This window comes from Artibeus jamaicensis, unplaced genomic scaffold (genome assembly GCF_021234435.1).
Source record: "Artibeus jamaicensis isolate MK-2021 breed Jamaican fruit bat unplaced genomic scaffold, CSHL_Jam_final contig_471, whole genome shotgun sequence".
Classification (NCBI taxonomy): Eukaryota; Metazoa; Chordata; class Mammalia; order Chiroptera; family Phyllostomidae; genus Artibeus; species Artibeus jamaicensis.
This window is the reverse complement of record NW_026521850.1, coordinates 4,733,784-4,753,366: the sequence shown is the minus strand read 5'-3', so window position 1 is coordinate 4,753,366 and position 19,583 is coordinate 4,733,784. Positions and strand designations below refer to the sequence as shown.

At 52.8% G+C, this 19,583-nt stretch overlaps 1 protein-coding gene and 1 long non-coding RNA gene across 12 annotated transcripts in view; one reads left to right on the top strand and one right to left on the bottom strand.

Annotated features, from left to right (window-relative positions):
• Positions 1–19,583, bottom strand: part of FNBP1 (formin binding protein 1) — a 113,955-nt gene that overhangs the window by 4,559 nt on the left and 89,813 nt on the right. For 3 of the 11 annotated variants that reach the window (XM_053667650.1, XM_053667646.1, XM_053667651.1), the window contains exons 10-16: positions 18,837–19,019; positions 13,568–13,582; positions 9,690–9,799; positions 5,452–5,584; positions 4,109–4,215; positions 3,708–3,847; positions 1,961–2,119 (exon numbers count right to left, since the gene is read on the bottom strand). In XM_053667650.1, coding sequence (XP_053523625.1) covers positions 1,961–2,119; positions 3,708–3,847; positions 4,109–4,215; positions 5,452–5,584; positions 9,690–9,799; positions 13,568–13,582; positions 18,837–19,019 — 847 coding nt within the window. Of the gene's footprint in view, positions 1–2; positions 2,120–3,707; positions 3,848–4,108; positions 4,216–5,451; positions 5,585–9,689; positions 9,800–13,567; positions 13,583–18,836; positions 19,020–19,583 lie in introns of those variants that run through there. The other 8 variants (XM_053667652.1, XM_053667647.1, XM_053667653.1 and 5 more) reach the window with 8 other exon arrangements.
• Positions 7,482–9,696, top strand: LOC128627821 (uncharacterized). The gene is made up of 3 exons (XR_008392102.1): positions 7,482–7,578; positions 7,681–8,337; positions 8,575–9,696. It is a non-coding gene; the product is annotated as an uncharacterized LOC128627821 (long non-coding RNA).

Genomic DNA, 19,583 nt, shown 5'->3' with positions numbered 1-19,583 from the left:
AAAATAATTTAAAAAAAGAAACAAAGGAAAAACTTCATGGAATGCTGTGCTTCTCAAGGCATGCTTTTAAAAGGCGAATGTGGCCCTGTCCCAGCGTAAGACTTCGGCGTTCAGTTTGCTCCCTCCAGTAGCTCCTCGCCTGGACATGAGCTCACCCCCGGGGGCTAGAAAGGTTAGATCTTCATTCATATCGTGCGTGACGGGCCCAAGGCCGTGACTCCTGCCGCTCACTGAGTCAGCCCCCGTGGGTGCAGGGTCAGCCGGTTTTCCGGCCCCCAAACTTAAAACAGAGAGGGGTCTGGCACAGGCTGAGTGGCCTCGTTGATACTGTGTCAGCAAAAGGGTAATAATTCTGAAGAACTCGGAGTTGCAAATTTGGAAAAACCGGGCTGACCGATCAGTGTCTGGCTTGTGCTGCTGTCTTCCACCTCTGTTGGATGTGCAGGGGAAAAACTGGGGGGAGGGGGCCCCTGTCTCTCTGCTCTGGCTCTGCAAGTTGCTGAGATTCTGTAATTATTTTAAATCAGGCTGTCCTTCATTCGAGGTCACTAAGTTCCACCTGGGTGGCCCCTGTGGGAAATGGCAGTGAACTTGCTGCTGGAATCATTGACCAGCGCCCATTCCCCCCCCCCCCCCGATCCTAGTCCCCGGCGTAGCTGCCACCTTCACCGTCAGCTCCATGTTGACTTGAGCTTGTGAGAGGACCCACAGTGAGGAGGCCAGGGGCTGCTGTCCCATTACAGAGGAGGAAGGACGCGAGTCATTTTCAAAGCCAAATAAAAAGAGAACCTCAGCCCGACACCTTCACCCTGACCCGTTTATAGCTGTTCTGCATGGTCTCAGGGTGGATTCTCGGGACAGGCACGGACGCTGGGTTTGGTACCGGTCTGAGCACCCGACAGTTTCACTCCCCGTCCCGCCAACTCCCAAATGCAAATCCCCATGTGACCTAGTTTCCTTTAAAGATGGTGAAACACTGTGTTTTATTCTGGCTACAGTTAATCCTGTGAAACCAGCTAGCAATTCTAAAACGATTTAGAATTGCAGTCAATTCACACCTTGAGGCGGAAAGATGCGATGAGTTTTTAAAATCCCCCCTTCCCAAAGTGGTGTGGGGTCGGGGGCTGTGGGGACCCAGGCGCTGCTCACTGCCCTCACAGCTCCGCCCGAAGGCTCAGCTGAACACAGCTCCACGTGCCACAAAACCTCCGCCGGGACGGAGCGAGCTAAGTGCCCCGTTCCCGCAGAAGTCTGCCTCAACAGCACCCGCAAATCGGGTTGGCTCTGTCAGCTGTCGTCAGGGAGACCGCTAGTCCGGTGGGAAAACCCAGTGGGTGACCGACCACACTCTCTCAGATTTTAACTGGTGGTTTGGGATCAAGTAGGTGTAACAGGGCCAGCAGGCTCTAACAATGACCTCGACCAGAAATACACATGCTTGGTACCAATAAAAGAATCTTACTCGCTTCTTGACTCGAGAAGGGGGAGCTTTTATTTAGGACTTCCTCCACAGCGCACGACTGTCAAATTCAGCCGACTACGGACTCAGTTACAGGATGGAACCCCCTGAGGCCGTTCGATCTGTGGCAGACACAGGGGGTCACCCCGGGGGATGTGTGTGGGCTCTGAAATTCGGAAACATAGAGCAGATGCTAGCAGGCCACTCTCTTGTTATCTACTGGTGCTGCCAGAGAGACGTGTATCAGATTTCAAAGTTGTGAATTGGCAGGTGGCTTTCCACATAAAATTTCACCAGCAAGCGAAAACCCGGTCATAGTCAAAACCAGACCAGGGCGTTAGGCGGGAGACCCCTGCGTCCGCGCTGGGAGAGCAGCCGCCAGTGCGCCCCTGTCCAGTCTCTCGGAGCACTGCCCGCACCCGTCACAGCTGTGGGGAGAAACAGCTCCAATGGTTTTTTAAAGTTTTTTTTTTAAGTTGTATTAAATATAAGTCTTAGCACCTTTGGCATTTCTGTCCAAATAGACTTCGACGTATGAAGTGGGGACATAGCCCTCTTCGTCTTCGCTCCTCCGGATGCGGGTCCACCCGTCCCCTTTGTCTTCCTCGATGACGTACAGCGTTTCTCCTTCCACGACGGAGATGGTCCCTTCATTCTGACCTGAAACGGCAACACCACAATGGGTCAGGGTTCCGGCCACGTCCGGGCCGTCAGGCACACAGGGCTTCGCGACGACCGGGTGCAGTGACCCCGGGGGAGGTGGGTTCTCAGGGGCACTGGTCCCGCTGGCCCCGCCACACAGGGTGACCACTTCTGGCCCTTGTGTCCACTGCCCTGGACAGCTGGCATTTTCCTGGGGGACACCTCTGGTCCTCTCCCCGCCTCTCCCTTGGGGTGAAAGTGCTCCCACGGCTTCAGGCGCACCTGCCCCCTGTGCTCTCCCCGTCCTGGCCCCCGTCTGCAGCTCAGGCCCCCCCCCTTCTCTGGCCCGAGCACACCTCCACCTTCATGTTGCCCTCACTGCGGAGACAGAACAAGGGTGGGCCTGGGCTCCTGGCTGTTCCCTCCTCCCGGGTTCTGCTCCTCCTCTTTGATCTCTGGAGGGGAGGAGGCACCCCGCCTGTCCCAGGCTGCACTGCCTTGACTTCCTGCCCTCTCCGCCCTCCTCCGGTCAGCCGGGAGTCTGCACTGGGTGTCAGTGGCAGCGCCTCCGTGTCCACCCCTCACCCGAGGACCCCAAGGCCATCTGCTAAGGTCAATTCACAGCACAAGCCACCACTGCCCAACAGTGTTCTGAGAGGCGACTTGTTTGGGGAGCTGGTGATGGGGATCCGGAGGTGGGAAGGGGTCCGGGGTGGGCAGAGGGGGTGGTGTGGACATGACGTAAAACCGGGATCATTGCACCTGGCCCTTCTCTCCCTTGTGTTGTCACCATGAACGTTCCCCTGCCCCGGGGCTTCCCCAGCGCATCTGGACTGCGACCCCTTCTTTCCCGACACCCGCACTCACAGGACCCTGGGCGCAGTGCTCATGGGGCCCCGGCTCATCCCTCGAACCCCCACCCCCGTTTTCTCCCTGCTCCTGCTAACGGACCACACTGGTCGCAAGGTGCAGCTCTGACCGGGTCAACACCTTGCTCACAAACTTTCGATAAGCTCCTCCCTGTCTGCCAAATAAATTCCGAAAGTCTCTTCCCTGCCCCCCACGGGCACTGCCTACTTCCTAGTCTTCTACTCCACTACCCCACCTGGGACGTCTAGGAGCTCTGCCGCCAGCCCCGAGTCTGGCCACGCCCACGCCCCCCCCATCTGCGGCAGCGCCGAGTTCTCGAAACTCCCTTAGGGAGGGGCCCCCGTCCTGCCGTGACCCCTCCACACTGAAGCTGCCTGTCCTAGACGCAGGCCCGCTTTGTTTGTCCGAGAGGGACACCGCCTCCCACGCACCACCTGAATCCCACCCCTTGGAGAGTCTTCCCAGGACCGTTTTACAAATACAGAATACACACTCGAAATAAACGTCGCTCCCTGCTCCCTGCTGTGACCGAGCTCAGTGGAAGGTGTTCAATTACATGGCAAAAGGCAAAGTATGAAGCCATCGACATAATAATAATAATAATAATAATAATAGATACTATCAGCAGAACAAGGACACAAGAGAAAGATCTGGAGGGTTTGCTAAGACAGGTCACAGGAAGTGCAGGTGGTCTGGACAGGCTGTGAGTGGCCGACGACGGGCTGCAGGGCGTTACCGTCAAACGTGTAGAGGGCTCTGCAGGTCCCGATGGCCGGCAGGGGCTCCTCGTCGTCGAACTCATCATCGAAGTCCATGGCCGGCACCTTCACCTCGCTCTCCTGACTCTGCTCCTCCGTGTAACTGCCATCCGGGCTGCTCAAGAAAGCAAACCCGCAGCAACTATAGCAACCGACCCAGGAGGCCACCTGGCCGGCCCACGGGGCTAAGTGCTGGGAACTAAGACGGCCCCCACGTCCCCGTCTCCCGAGTGGCGTGAGACACCGCCCTGTGGGGGAATCACGGGTCCCCTGTCACAGTGCCTGACATGTGCCTCATGCACGTTTCCAGACCCTGGGACCGAGAAGCAAGAGCAGGGCCGCCCACTGGCCAGAGAGCAGGGCTGCGCCCATACTGTACCTCTCCCGGGCCTGTGCGCAGTTGTTGACCGGCGGGGTGCTCTGGGCGTCGTAGAGTCCGCTCTGCCTGCGGGCCGGCAGCCTGCCCTCCACCTCTGCCAGCCAGGCCTGGAAACAGAAGCCCCAAGAGACCCTGAGCTCGGGGGCTGGAGGGGGGCCCACCCTGGAGTCTGGAGCCACCAGTCGGGGCTGCTCTTGATCGTGGAATCTGACACAGAAGGTCCAGGACCCCCAAACGGGGGACCTGGTGCACCCCCATTGTTCTGCATTTTACGAATGGACCCCAAGGTGACCAGCTGCTTCCATCCCCTCCTGAGCCGGAGAAGTGGAAGTGGATGTACTGAGGCCCCTGCCCACAGGGGGCAGGCGAGACACGGGGCGCGTTGACCTCTCGGGCATTAAATGGCTGTGTGGCTCTGGATAAATCACTTCTAGTTCCTTCTGGGGTTCCCCCCATTCTGTGACCATGAGGTCACCCCAGGAAACATGGGGGCACTGTCACCCTTGAGCGGTGACTCAGTATGAAAGCCACACTTCCCTTTTCTATTCCTGTCTTTTAAGGAGTGTAGCTTTTTTTTTAACAGTAAAGAAACTTGTACATAGGAAATCAAAGTAGATAAAATTACCTTCAGTAACATTTGAACTAACTACATTATTTAGCTTGAACAGTTACACTGTTCAAAAGGCAAAAAATTGCAAACGATCAGAAAAGGACATTCCTAGGCTCTAAAAACTCAAACGTTTATTACTTATTGACAGATTCCAGACACAGTAAAAAAAAGCCCCATTTGCCCCTCATTGATGGAAATAACCCGTACTGATCGGAACAATCATTTCTAATTTATTTTTCCACGCTCTGTAGTCTCTTAATTTGGGGTGGGGGTGGGGGGAGAAGCCTTCTGCCCGCAGCCTCCCAGTGCCCCTCCCTTGGAAACAGGTATTAGGGTGCTGTTGGCGGGGCTCCCTACTCATTTTAGGGAGTAGGGACCCCCCTGGCTCCGGTGCCTGGAGCCTCTAACGGGCGTGTCCCAATGTAACTAACTGCCCTTCCATTCTCCGACGGTCCCGGTCACAGTCGGGCCACACGAGACGTCACAGGACAAGCTTAAGTCAAACGCTCACATTACAAAACAACACTGAGCCACGTAAAGGCCCCTGGCAACAGCGCCTGTCCGAAAGGACACCGTTAAAACTGGACGTGCCCGGAGGCGGACACTCAGAGGCGGTGGAGCCTTTTTCCTTACAGCTCCTGTCACACCCCGGCGTTCCCGGTGGCCTCCGTCCCAGGGACAGACGGGCCCGCCCCTGCCACTTCCCTCTGCCCTGGAGACAGCTCCCCCATACCTCAAATTTCTGGGCCTCTAGTCGCAGCTTTTCGATATTTTGGCTGACTTCTATTAATTTGTGGTCCAGACTGGCCGGGTCTCCCATCTGAGGGTTCTTTAGGTAAACGTCTTTCATTTTCGTTATAGCATCTCTGAAAAAAAAAAGAAGAAAGCGTGAGCCAGGTGTGGGAAGGTCGCTGTCACCAGCCACTTAGCACGTCCAGTCGCCTCGGGAAGTGTGTGGGTGCGAGGGCCGCGTCCGAGTGTGGACCGGAAGGGCATGTCGGGGCCGGCGCCCCTTCCAGAACTTCTCTTCAGGAGCTCTGCCCCCAAGGCCCGTGTAACCCGGAGACTTGCTACGGGAGCTTCGATCGCCCTTTTGGGGCAGGGTCTCCCATTGTCTTCGGGGGGAGGACACACCAATTAACCCTGCCCCTCCCTTGGCCCCCGACAATGAAAACAAACAAAATGCTAGTATTTTCCATGTGCATTCTTCCCACAAACCAAAACTACAGCTGGCGTCGTGGGTCTCGTGGGCCGCAACCTGTTTACTTCTTGAAGAAGCACATGGCTAATCGCTACGCGTTCATAGTTTTACAACAGGACACACACTGTCGGCTGTTAAGAAATGGGCCTCACAGTTGGTGTCCATGACGGGTGCGTGACAGAGCTTCAAAGCCACACACGCAAGACCCCACGCCCCTTCCTCACCCCACCAACACGGCTTCACGGCCTGAGTGAGGGGCCCCAGGGAGGCAGGGCAGGCTTGCTCGGGTTCTTGCCGGCACCAAAGAACTCTGCCGACTTGAACTCTGGCTGCAAGGGGCTTTCGGTAGGGCGTGGTTTGTTAAAAGTTCAGAGCAAACGATCCTGCCAATTTTAACGAGCTTGGGCAAAAGAAAACCCAAAGCCATGGTACAGCACAAGACCACACGCCAACCCATACTCTGAGTCATGGGAAACAGTTTAACTGAAAATAAAGAACTGACAGGAAGAGGATTTCCACAGGTCCTCAACATCTCTTTACCCACTTCCTCCGGTGTCAGCCCAGACACCCTGCTGGCCTCTGGGGGCTTCAAGGAACCGCCCCGGCCACCCCCTCGGCCCACCTGCAGCCAGAGTTCAAGGAGAGCCCTCGGCCCACCTCACTGCTCCATCTCCTTTTTCAAACAGCACGTACCGTGTTCAACATCATATAATTTATACCGAGCTCACTGCTTGTTGCCGGTCTCTTCCGGCAATAAGAATGGAAGCCCCTTGAGGAAGCAGGGTGGACACCAGCTCCTCATTAACAGGATCGCGTCCTGGGGGCGGGGCCCTCCTAGCACACGGTAGATGCTCAACAGACATGTGTCAGCTGCACAAGTAAGTGTCCTCACAGCTGTAACACCGCCCACTTCCTCTCTCCACTTCCTGGCTTCCACCTCTAGCCACAGCCCTACTTTCTCAGCCAAAACTTCTTAGAAGAGTGCTCGCCGATTTTTTGTGCTCTTTGTACTGAAAGCCCCAAGTGTCCCTCCATCGTCAAGCTTCAGTGACACCCCAGAAACTGAGACAGGGTGTGCGTGTGTGAAGGTTCAGTGCTGACCGACGCACGTACTTCCCAGTACTTGGTATGGGTCGTGCTTTACTCTGTGGGTTCAGAGCCGCCTTCCTTGACGTCTGAATTTTCACGACTGGGCTCCCGTGTCACTGCAGGCTTCAGAGAACATAACTTGAAGGGTAGGTACCTCTCCTTGGATGCTGGTTGAGATTTGCATTATAAAACCAGAATATGCTCAGCTTTTGGCAGCGTTCTCTGTAGTGCTTGAAAGCACCGTGCATCACACAGGGACCGGGTACGTGTGCATTGGCTCAGTTTTATGAATCACGTTACTCAGACGTCCATCTTGGTGCTGGTAACCTGTTCTGTCAATTACAGAGGGAAGTGCCTCAGAAATCCCCCACTCTAAGGGTGCCGTTCTAGTTCTTGAACTTAATGTTGAAGGGTTAACAGCACAACTTTTTTGTGTTTTGAGGTTATACTATTATGGTCCCACAGATTTGAAACTTCATATCTTCTTGGTGAACTGAACCATTTGTTCCTTGAATCATTTATTATTATGAAGTTGATCCTCTTGAATTGAACAGTTTGGAGGTTCCGGAGGTGAGTCTTGCCACACCAGCTTCCTCTGGGTGGCATCTGCACGGTGTATACTTTCCATTCTTTCCCTTGCCCCCTTTTATGAGTTGGATATGTCTTCTGCAGACGGCACACAGTGGGACACCGGGCCTTTGTCCGACGTGAGACTCTTTACACTGGAGCCTCGAGGTTGCTTTCCATTTAACACACTGATTCCTTTTACTTGACCAACACTCCTGTGCCGGACATGGTTCTCAGCACTTTGCCCACACGGACGTGTCTCTTCCTCATGACAGGCAGGTGAATTCCCGTTGAAGATGAGAAAACTGTGTGTCGAGAGGCGGAGCCTGAGAGGCAGGTGCGAGGCCAGGGCGCCCGAGTGCTCGGTACCGCCCGCCTACCACCAAACGTGCCCTTTCGGTCTGTGCTGCCTGGGCTGTGCATTCTCTCTCTCCTTCCCTGCCTTTTTGGATTGGCTGTTTAAAAGAAAAAAAAGCTTTCCAAATGATACCCTCTCTGCTCAAAACCATTTATTCTGCACCAGACGGAAGCTGCCTGAGGTCAGAGGTCCGCGTCTGCGTCTGCGTCTGTTCTGTCCGTTGCTTCGCCGTTGGCGCCTGGACAATGTCCTTGCGTACGATGAAGGCCCGTGGTCGTCGGCCAGCGAGTGGCAGAATGCAGCCCGCCCTCCCGCCAGCACGGACCGCTGTGGGGTTAAAGGTTAACGGGGTCCCATGGCTGGGACCCAGATGGCAGGGAGCTTTCTCTCCACGGAGTTTGACGGTGAGTCTGTCACACCCATTAAATGTCATTGCAGGCCCCAGAGTCCTAACTTCTCGCTCCTGTGCGAACGACAGCTGGTCCCTTAGTAAACAGCAAGAGGTTTAATTGGTTTATATATTTATAAACATTTCTGTATTTAGTTCTACATATAATAAAAAGTACGAAGAGAAAATGTTCATTTCCTGAAGTATATTCTAATACAAAATGAGAACAAATTATATGTGTTCCATTTCTCAGGCGCTGCTCTAACAGAGGAAAAGAACAGAAAGTGGCCTGCTTTGCACTGAAACGGCACCGCCTTCCCTCTTGTTTGCTTTGGCATCACCGAGTTTTAACTCGGCTTCCATGTAACTCAGTTCACGCATGTGGCCTGTTGTGGGGCACAAAGTCTCAAGTTCAAGTCTCCGAGAGAGGAGTGATTCCCCTGACTCACTCAGTGAGAGCGTATAACAAGAGGCCAGAGACAACCAAGAAAGCGGTTTCCAATGCGGATTACTAGCAAACCCCCCCTGAGTGATGTGAGGGGTGTAGGTTATAAACGCGGGGAGGGACGTGCCAATGAAGAGAGAGCAAATCCTTCCCCACCCTTTTCCTCTTTGGGCAGCAATCCCGCATCCCCAGAAGCAAACTTGCACAGCAGCTCGGAAAACTCCCTCCAGTGGGAGCCGGGAGCAGCCGGGACCCTCCGACACCCCTATAGGCTGGGGCCCGTGTGAGACGCACTGTGACTTGTCCTCCAGAGTCCTGTTTATGGAAGGACGAGGCGGCGTGAGAGCCTGCGGGAAGGCTCGTTGTCACTCGCCCTGGACTAGAGAGACAAGTTTGTTTTGGACCCAGAGCGAGGATGGGGGGCAGGGGGGCAAGGGAGGGGGGGGCAGGCCTCTTTTCTCCTCCTTCTTTGCACAAGAAAACTAACCTACGCACTCCTGATGAGAGAGATTATCCCATGTATTCTGTTCCCCCCAATTCAGAAGAAAGCCCACCGATAAAACCCTCTCCCAGGCCCGGTGCAGCGATCCCAGAGACCACCTCTGATCCGACACACGGCTGAGAGAAGCACTTCTACTAAAATCTAGTTTAGGACTTCCCGTCTTTCCAAACTGAACTTGAATTTCCTCGTGTTTTGTTTTGTTTTTTTAATTTTTTTTCTTTTAGTGATTCCAGAGCGGGGAAGAGAGGGAGAAAGAAAAGGAGAGAAACATCGATCGGCTGTCTCCTGCACGCGCCCCGACCGGGGACCAAACCCCCAACCCAGGAATCAAACCCATGACCCTTCGGTTTGCGGGATGTCGCCCAACCAACGACCCACGCTGGCCAGGGCTGAACTTGAATTTCTTATTGGCCCACTCTACCTTTGATCCACCTCCTTCTGAATGTCTTTGTTCAATTCATCCACTTTCTGTTGGAGCTTTTTCCTTCTCTGCTCAGGTGGGAGGTTGCTGAAGTCTTCTGGCGTGGAGCCCTGCAGATGCAAACAGAAATGAGCCAGGACGAGCCTTGCAGGAAGACCGGGAGGCAGGCCTGCAGGGAGGAGGCTCCAGGCCCTTTCCCAGGACACCAGCCCAGAGGCAGGCGGAATCAGTGCATGCAAACCAGTCCCAAGGCCACTCAGGTTCCACCCAGGCTGCCTGAGGGCATCTCCCAAAAGGCAGGAGACTCTGCGGGAGGAGAGAGGAAGAAATACTCCTGACTCTGGGGGGATCCGAACACCAATTCTGAGACGGATCCCTCACTTCGCCGCCAGTGTTCGTGGCAACACTGCAGTTTCCAGGAAGCCCTGAGTTTAGGTTTTCTTCCTATGAACCCGGGTGAGTACCCCAGCTAACTGTCCCACATGGCAGGTCCTGCTCTGCCACCCGCCGCCCCCTGCCCCCCCGGTCTGAGTATTCCTTCCCGTCTCTTTATACAGGCTAAGGCCAAAAGTTTCCATCCCCGTGAAGTGACAGATGGGACATCTAGTTCCTCGGAGGATGTGGGTGAAAAGGACGTTTAAAAAACAGATCCCCCCACCCCTGTGCACTCTTCTCTGGCCTCTGTCGATGCAAGTCCAGCCGCTTCTTCCTAGCAGGTTTAGGGTGGTCTCGGACATGCGCAGAGGATGCCCTCCCACGGGGTTGGGGATCGAGCTGGGCTGCTCCCAGCCCATCAGAAGTGTGTTTCAATATCGTGGTTCCCCCTTCAGAAACAACTCTTATCTTTCCTCTGTGCATGCGTTTTGCGCAGAACATACCAACAGTGAGCTTCTAGACTTACATATGTGCTCTTGTCCGAAGCTAAGTGCTGGTCAAGTGCTTTTACTTGAATGAGGCAGTTTCCATAAAGAAAAAAGAACTTATCTGATAACCACAGATCAGCCAGGGCCTTTCTTTAGATAAGAGATTTTACTTGGGAGCCAATTAAAGGCAGGCAAGGCCGGCGTGGGGAGTGGGTGGGAGGGAAGGGACCTGCAGGAGGTCATCCCCCGATGAGGCTGAGGCTGCGGAGCAGCTCCCCCGGGGGCTCGTGACTCCAGGTCCTGGGCTGCGTGTGATAAAATGCCAGGTGGCTGTGCTGGCGGCGTGTGAGTCAGCAAATAGTTTAGTGCCAGGGCTGCACAAAGACCTTTCAGCCAGTGCTCTCACAGTGTGCATGAGTGCGCGTGCGTGTGTGTGTGTGTGTGTGTGTGTGTGAGAGAGAGAGAGAGAGAGAGAGGAGAAATAAGATGGGAGTAGAACCAGAAAGGAAATGACTGCACCTTAATACCAAACCAAGGAAATCCGATTCACCTCTAAAATGAAAATGGAGCAAACTAGTCTTCAACATAAAAATAAATCTTTCCCATACACTGTTATGTTATGATACTTGAAACCGGATTCGACCACTGGGCCTGAGTGCTCAGTGTTCTTCTCGCGTGGACTTCGAGCAGAGCGGCACGCTTCCCAGAGCTGAGGTGGGCTCTGTTCTGCTCTGTTCCCTGGCGCCGCAGTGCAATGCAACCAGTGTGAGGCTCACCGGTGCAGACGCCAGGGGCCGCAGCAGGCGCTCGCCTTAGGTCACTGACCTTCCCTGAGCCTCACCTCGTGCTGAGCCCAAAGGGGCTCTTTCTGCAGTGACAGAAATGCCCGTGTGTGCCCTGTCCCCTCCAGTGGCTGCCTCTGGCTACTGAGCACTTGGAAAGCAGCTAGGACAACTGTGGAACTGAATTTTAAATTCTGACTGAATGTTCATCCGCTGAAGTTGAAATGGCCGCCAGTGGAGAGTGGCTCCTGTACTGAAGGGCGCGGCACTGGGCAGACAGGTGTGAGACCTGCGGTGGTGGGCGAACGGCTGCACTGGACTGTGTGAGTGAAATGCACTGCACGTGTGCCTCACTCACAAATCCCCAGACAGCGACAGAGCAAGCCTGGTTACTTACAGAACTCGAATAATTCAGTAATAAATCAATGAATTATTTACAAGGGATCAGGAGTCAGTCCGATGGGCCAACGAGGTCCCTCCCCACAGATCCTCCGTGTTTCTGTGCTGTTCTTTGGAAGCCGATCGCAGTCACTGTGCCTCCCACAGACTTCCTGTTGCCCGTGGAGATTCAGGTCAACAGCTTCTGCTAGATCCAAAGAACCTTAGGGTTTCTGGAAATGCCTGAAGGGGTCATTTGGGTCCAGTGAACTTTTGGAAGCCTGAATTCCTTTAAACAATGCTCTCACCTAGGATTCAGCTGGCCAAGAAAGAATTTGTATGTATAGCTTTGAGTCAGAACAGATGTCCTGAAATGCCTGGAGCACCTCGGGGTACAGAGAAGGAGGGGGCACCAGCCTTGGGAGAAGGGGCCACACACGTGCGTGTATTTTGAACGGCTGTTTTATGGCACCTGGAATCGAACACTTGCTCCCCAGGAACCAGAACCCGCCCCCCCCCAAAGGGCAAAGTGCTTTTTGAGATTTACTGTTTTTGCACCCAAGCCATGTTTGCATGACACTTCATTCATCAGCTGCAGAGCAATGGTACAAAGCCACAGTCCAATGCCAGGTTGGTCAAATGATTTATATCTCCAACCAGGAAGACTGCCCAATATCATTATCTGTTGCTGGTAACATCCCAGCAAAAGAACAAATAAAGGGCAAGAAGGAACCGCTGGCATCTGAGAGATTCCTAGTCAATTGGTCCAGCTTCTCCCAGATTCATACTGGAATTTAAGCATCTAGATTTCTCCTTCTTGTCCCCAATCAAGGACTTATCTTGAGATTTTTATCTCAGCCTAAGAAACGCTCAATTCAATAAAATGTTTGCTTTCTCTAGGGTCAGTCGGGCTGCAGAAACTCCGCACATACGTGGGTATGTACACAGTGACACGCCCGCACATCCGTGACAATAACCGTGAACAGCACCCTGAGTTGTCGAGGGTGGGGCACAATCTTGCTCCTGGCTGAACTGTCGCCGTGTACCACTGCCCGGGACTTCAGGACAGTCTCCTCTGTGAGGCTGGAAAACACCATGTAGCTTGCGCATATCGGAAGTGCAGTTAGGGTTATGTTGGTTAAGGTTTTCTTGTAAGACACGTACGATTAGTTCGTTTACTGGGGCTACACAATTAAGCGGCAGAAGCCCAGGACACTGAGCCAAACAGTGTGGAAAGGCCCAGGGCGCCCTGGGATCCGCGAGATCCCCCTGTGACGTCCTGACTCAGCTATGCACGTGGTGCCATTGCATTTAAGTAGCACCTGAAAGAAGTCACAGTTTCCACTGCCACGGGCAGCCCTGGACCCATGTTTGAGACTGGTGTCACCCCGCTGGATGACACCCTACGGGTCACCCTGCGGGCTCCCAGCGGATGTCCGCAGCTCCGTGGCTCATGGGGAGGAGCATCTGGCCATGATTAAACTGACTTTTATTCTAAATGATCCAATAAATGAACTCCCCGTTCCTTAATAGTTACGTTCATGCTTAAATAAAGCTCATCGGCATGTATCAGCCTCTGAAGGCCCCAGTAGTAAAAAAAAGGAGAAAGAACAACCCAACACCAAATCATGAGTTAAGCATTAATTTTCTTAGCAACGGGACAAGATTAAGATCCATCAGACTCTCGACCTCGGTGTCCCAAAGGCGTGATGAAGAAAGAGACACAAGCACACACAGAAGGGAAACCCGAGCCAACAGCGAGCTCTGCGGGTGGGCTGCACGGGGCAGAGCACCCACAGCGTGCGCAGCGGGGGGCCCGCCAGACCCGGGACATGCAGGGGGTGGCTGTGCTTACCAGCTTGAGAGAAAGCTTCACGTGAGAATGGAAGGGGAGGACGGGGGCGGGAGAGAGAGAGAGAAAGAACACATCAGAAGAGGAACTCGGCCGGCTCCACCGCGTCGCCGCACAGATTCACCTGCTGCCGCGTGAAAAGGACTCGGAGCGGATCTGTGCGAAGTTCACACGAGGGGCTGATCCCCACCCAAACCTGCCCTCGCCGCCATGTTGCCAGAGCAAAGGGCGGGGGGTTTCGGCGTGCAGTTCCGTGTGGCCCCCGGCAGCCCGCACAGAAACCGAGGTGTGTTGTCAGGGACACGCAATGATCAGAAAAGACAAAAATAACTGTCTGGTCTTTTGTTTACCAAACTTGCCACAGACTAAGAGAGTCTGAAAACCAATTACTTCCACCACACGCAGGTTACCTTTTCCTGTCAAGGAAATCTAATAAATACAAACGCTGGCTTTCCTACAGGTACGTGGGCGAACTCTCAGATGGGTGGACAGGGAACCAAGCTGCTCTGAGAAACGGCCTCTGGGAGGTAGGAGGCCCCCGAGTGCCAGGCCGGGGGCGGAGGGACGAGGCTGTCACCCACTAGAGCGCAGGCACACCAAGTGCAATGTCCGGGGACGCTGAGCCCCCGCCACAGGGGAGACGTGGCATCTGGGGAGCTCAGTGGGAGCAGCTGCTCTCGAAAGCTGGCTCTGAAAACGAGACCACCGCTGTCTCAACGGCCGGGGCTCCGCCTCGCTGTGGCTTCCGTGACAACCACCTGCTGCCGTCCTCCTGTTGGGCCTTCAGGTTGGCAAAGGTGTAGTAATTCCTAGACTCCACACAGGTTCAATGGCACCTCAAAATTAGGGAAAGAGACGCTCAGTCTTCGTGAACAGCTAAGACCTGCCTGTGGCCACCAGGCAGTGTTCTGAGAGCTCAGTGGGTCCTTAGTCCTTAACTGTTATCCACCCTAAAAGTTCAGGCCAAGGGTGGATCCTGCCAGGAGGATCCAAAACTGTGCGGGAGACAAGTATCTCAGAAAGTGCCCTTTCATTTTACATGAGGAGGAGGGAGGGTGTTCAGAACTCCCTAGCCATATTTAGGAAGTCTCATTATGAGCATCGACTCAGAGTCGACACTTCTTTGTAAATAGGCAGTGAGCTTTGGGAGAAATTGTCCGCCTGAAGCAACGGAGGATTTTAAGGGACAGAGTTGTGAGATAAAGCGTTTGAGGGGAAAGGCGCAGGCAGTCCCATGAGTGCCGCTGCGGCAGCCGCCACTCCGTGCGCCCCCCCTGGGAACTTGGCACAGGTCGGTCCGTTCATCGCCATCGGAGCCCCTCCCTGACAACACTTACGGTGCACGGCAGACAGCTTGGCAGACCCCTCCCGACCAAGCACACAGCCACAGACAAACGTTTTCTCACACGCTACAGCTAAACGTCACTGGCTCAGAGAACCGGGCTTTGAACTTGGCACACACTGTCTGCTCTCTATTGGGCTCCTTCTGTTATTTCAAGTTTACGTATTCTTAGGCGTTCCAAACCAGGGACCCCATCATCAAAATGGACAGCCGAGGAATGTTAGCAGTTGATTATCGTAATAAGTTGTTAGGACTGAGAATCACTCCCGACAGAAATGGGAAACCCCGAATTGTGGGACGCGCCCTGTTTCCCCGCCGCAAATGGGCCCTTGGTTTTGTGCTGTGAGTCAGCTGGTTAGATCACTTAGAAATTAAGCCCCGAACCGTCGGTTAGGGGGGCATTTTTAAAGGCTGCACGCGGGGCGTGGCGAGACACCGGAGAGCTGAACGGCTGTCGGTGTCCGGTGACAGTTACGGAGCCTGGGGAGCCACAGTGTCCACAGCATAGGCGGGGACACAGAGCTGGGGAGTCCGGGTGTTACGGGGCAGTCACAGGTACTAACCTCAAGTACAAAGAAAGGGGACAGTGACGGTGAACAGCTAAGCACCGTGCGTCAGGTCCACGGACACCACGTCCCTCCGCCGTGACCTTGCTCGTGCTCCACAGATTTTGGTGCGACTCCCTTAGGGGTCGGCTGTCACAGGGGTGGACAAGGGTGACCCCGTGCCGCACAAGTGCCATCCAAAAGAGTGTCATCCTCCTGTGACCGTGCCCTGCGGCTGCGTTTTGGGAGGGGAGGCTCTGCCGTAAAAGCCACCCCAGTGACATCTCAGACGGCAGCCACCGTCCGTGAGAAGGGGATAAAACCAAGCCCCGCTCACTGACATTTTTAGGAAGTCTGATCGTCATTGGGAACTTTGGTTCCTTTTTCCATGTGAGTTTCCCGGAGGGAGGAGCCTGGGGTTGAATTTACACAGTCAGGCTTTTTACCCCACAGTGTCCGGGTCTCTCAGCCGAGACGTCATTTCTCGAAGGAGGCATTAGCAAGTGCCCCTGGGTCCCCAGTCTTGGTGGTGTCACTGGGGTTAGTGCCTGTGCCGTGACCTGCGACCCGGCTGTCACGGGTGAACTTACAACGTAGTCCCTAGCTTCAAAAGCATACGTGGGCTTCCCTATCGTCCTCTTCGTGAGTTCTTTGTGAAAACAGAAAGACTGAGTCTGCCAACAATCAGCAAGAGAACAAGATAAACAATGAAAAACAATTGGTAAGGATTTTTGAGACCATTTGAGCAATTTTGATGGCATTTTTCCATACGGTTAACTCTAAAACGTGGTGCCCCATGTTCTAGATTTAGAAGTCCTTTGCTCAAACTAGGGGGGAAATCTCAATTTAAGACAATAAAATCACCCTCTGTAGATTGCAATTGACAACATACTTTCTGGGGTAAAGATAAAATAATGGTTAATCATGCTCTCAAGAAGCACGCCAATCTTCAAAGACGTTCAGTTGAAACAAAGTTTTCTTCCAAGTGTCACCCATTTACAACGAAAACTATTTTATCCTGTTTAATTAGAAACAAAATCAGCTGAGACGCGTTTGCACACGATGTATATACATTTTGGTAAGAGGAACAAATTACTCAAGTCCAGACCTGAAAGCTGCAACCAGGATCAATGAAAAGACATATTAAAACCACAGATCGATTACCTTCCTGGGGTACTTTTCCTAACTTTGGCACCATAGTCTTAAAGTTAAAAAATAGAATAAACAAAATAGTAGCAAGGACTGAATCATTTTACTCATGGATCCAGTAACCCGTGTACGTTCGGTTTTGAAGCTGCTTTAAAAAAGATTATTTCCCCAAACTTCTGATTCGGTTCTTGTTTTGCACTTCCTGATCTTACTTCCATGATACATTTCCTTTATCATTTTTTTCCTGTTCCTTTTTATTCTTTTTTTTTGCACTGCTACTTCCTGAAGGAACATCAACTCTGACCCCAACTAACATAAGGGGAATAAAAGTGTGTTTCTATTTACTTACTAATATATTTAGAGTGTGTGTATGTGTGTGAAAGAAAACACACTCACTGTTTAGGGCACTTTTTAAACAGAGGTTTGCCACACATAGATTTGAGGAATAAGAAATAAAATTTATCTTGCTGTAGCAAAAAAAAAAAAAAAAAAGGGAGGCAAAGGGGATCTTTAACTCATCAAAATAACCAGTTTTCTATTTCACTGAATTGTTTTTTGGTTTTTTCTTGCCACCCTTTTGAACACATTGATCGCTGACATTCTCTGGGCTTCCGAAACATTCAGAGAACACCAGGACACAGTCAGAAACCACCTGCAGCCGACAGGCTGGGAGATGTCGAGAAAGGAACGAACCGTCACCAAGAGTCAGCATCCTTCATCTCGAGAGGCCTCGGGACAGTGCGGAGGTATTTACTGTAAATAACTGAGTGTCCCATAAAGGTCTCGGAGGTGCCGGTGATGAGGTGATTTATGGTTTCAATGGGAAACTTTCTGGTCCAGCCAAAACACCCTGGTCACACGTGGACAAGCTTCTCCATGAACAAGTGGGGAAGGCTAGGGAGTTCTGAAAGGCAGACAGGGCACTCGAGATCTGCCTGTCGGGCTCAGCACACCCACCGTCCCCGTGGGAAGCTGCATTCGGACTTCTAACGACGGCTATCCCGACGCCTCCGGGACATGAAACTTCCGAGTCTGCACCTGGCAGGCTGGGAGGCCTGACTGCACTCGCATGAAACTCGGCACATAAAGCAACGGGGTCTTCGTCCCTTGTTTTGACGGGAACAGCTATCTATCACATATTTGCGTTGTTTTTTACACAGAAGGGAAAAGTGGGACTTCTGTTTGTGTAAGAGCGCTTCCCACCACAGACAGCTGTGTGGCAGCTCCCACGGGAGAGGAGCCCCTTCTGGGTGGGCTAAGGTGATAACTGTTTACTCCCGATGGCCTCACTTCACCATTCATTATAAAACATATTTGGGGACAGCCTCGACTAGACTGACAATTGAGATTTATTCGGGACACGACCTATCACTTCATTCCAATCTTCTTCCATGCTGCCACCTACTCTGGGTCACTGGGTCACCGCCATGGAACCTGGGACTAAGCGCACACAGCCGTGGTTCGAATGGCGCGCCCGAGTCTCGGTAACACCCGCTATGGGCTGCCTGCGTGGACAGACGGAGCCTCTCAGTGTGGACAGATGCCACAGAAGCCCCGACTAGCAAGGGGCTCCTTGGCTGTGACTCCTGGCTGTCTGTCTTCCTAACTTTGTCTTTTCCTGCCTCGGTTTTCTTATTTTTCAGTAAAAGAAGAAACCTGCGTTACCTTGGTTTGAAAATATGTAAATGAGCACAGAGAACAGAGCCTGGGATGGAATAAGCACCTGATAAATGCAGCTGCTCTCATTATTCCACCTTTTAAAGATAAACACTGCATTAGGCCCTTTCCAGACAGACATTTTATCAGAATTCAACATCTTCTAGGTTCACCTGAACAGCTGGAGAAACTGGGCCAACCCTGGCTTCCCCTTCAAACCCCGAGGCACAGCACAGACAGCAATGTCTCCACGATGTTCGCATCGTTCCAGGAATTACCGAGCAAACTTTGCTCTACGCTCTACACTCTACAGCGACTTCTCCTGCCTCATCGCCCAGTCCTTCTGGAACGCACTGAGACAGACAGAACTCTGGGCAGGCGGTCGGGCTCTCTCCTTCCTCCACCCTGCTTCCTTCCCTCTTTCTTCCTCTTTCTAACTGAGCATCATGAACCACGGGTTCTTGTTGTTTTGCGTTACAGGAAAACACAATGAATTCATCCACAAACCAAATAAGATACGCAGAACGAAACATGCAACCAGAAGCGCACGAGAGAGACAGGACCCCGGAGCAGGACTTACCCCTCGCTTTAGGCTCCTGAAGCAGTGGATTTTGGGTTTGGAGGTCATGAACTCGTTGAAGCGATGGGAGAGGGGTTCCTTTGGCTGCTTGGGAGACTGGGGGCCGTTGGGAACAGCAGAGGGTGAGGCAGAGGCGGGGGGAGGAGGGGGAGGCTGATGGGGGGATGTTAAAAGGGACACAAGCTACGTGTGAGAGATGGAGCAGTGACAGCAAAAATCAGAAACAAGAAGATAAGACACAAAACAAAAGTGAGCATCAAATCATATTTGAAATCCAAAGCAAGTAAAACACAAACCATCAAATATTTGGGCCATGGTCCAAAAGAAAACATGGAGAATGTGCCGAAATGAAGAGAGTGACGAGAGTGGGATTTTCAGTAAGTAACGCAACAGAAGAGCAGGAAATACTCGACAAGCCGCTCATGCAGACGATCCCATGCAAGTGGTGGTTCTAATCAGTTACTCCAAACCAGCTGAAGCCAGGGGGTATATAGTCTGAAACCGCCTAAACTCACACAGCGTGATGGGAGAAAATGAAAGACCTTAGAGGCTCAAGTTGTGAAAACAGCAAGACAGTTTTTTAAAAATTATAGAAGGTAAATTACTCTAAGGCAAAAGCGGTGATGTTGCGTTCACCATCTGCTCACCCCGGTTAATGCCGCATGCACCTACGCACTACACCGTAAAGAGCAAACGAAAAGTGTTCCTGGATCCACGTGTTAGCAGGGACTCAAAACCAGGTTATTA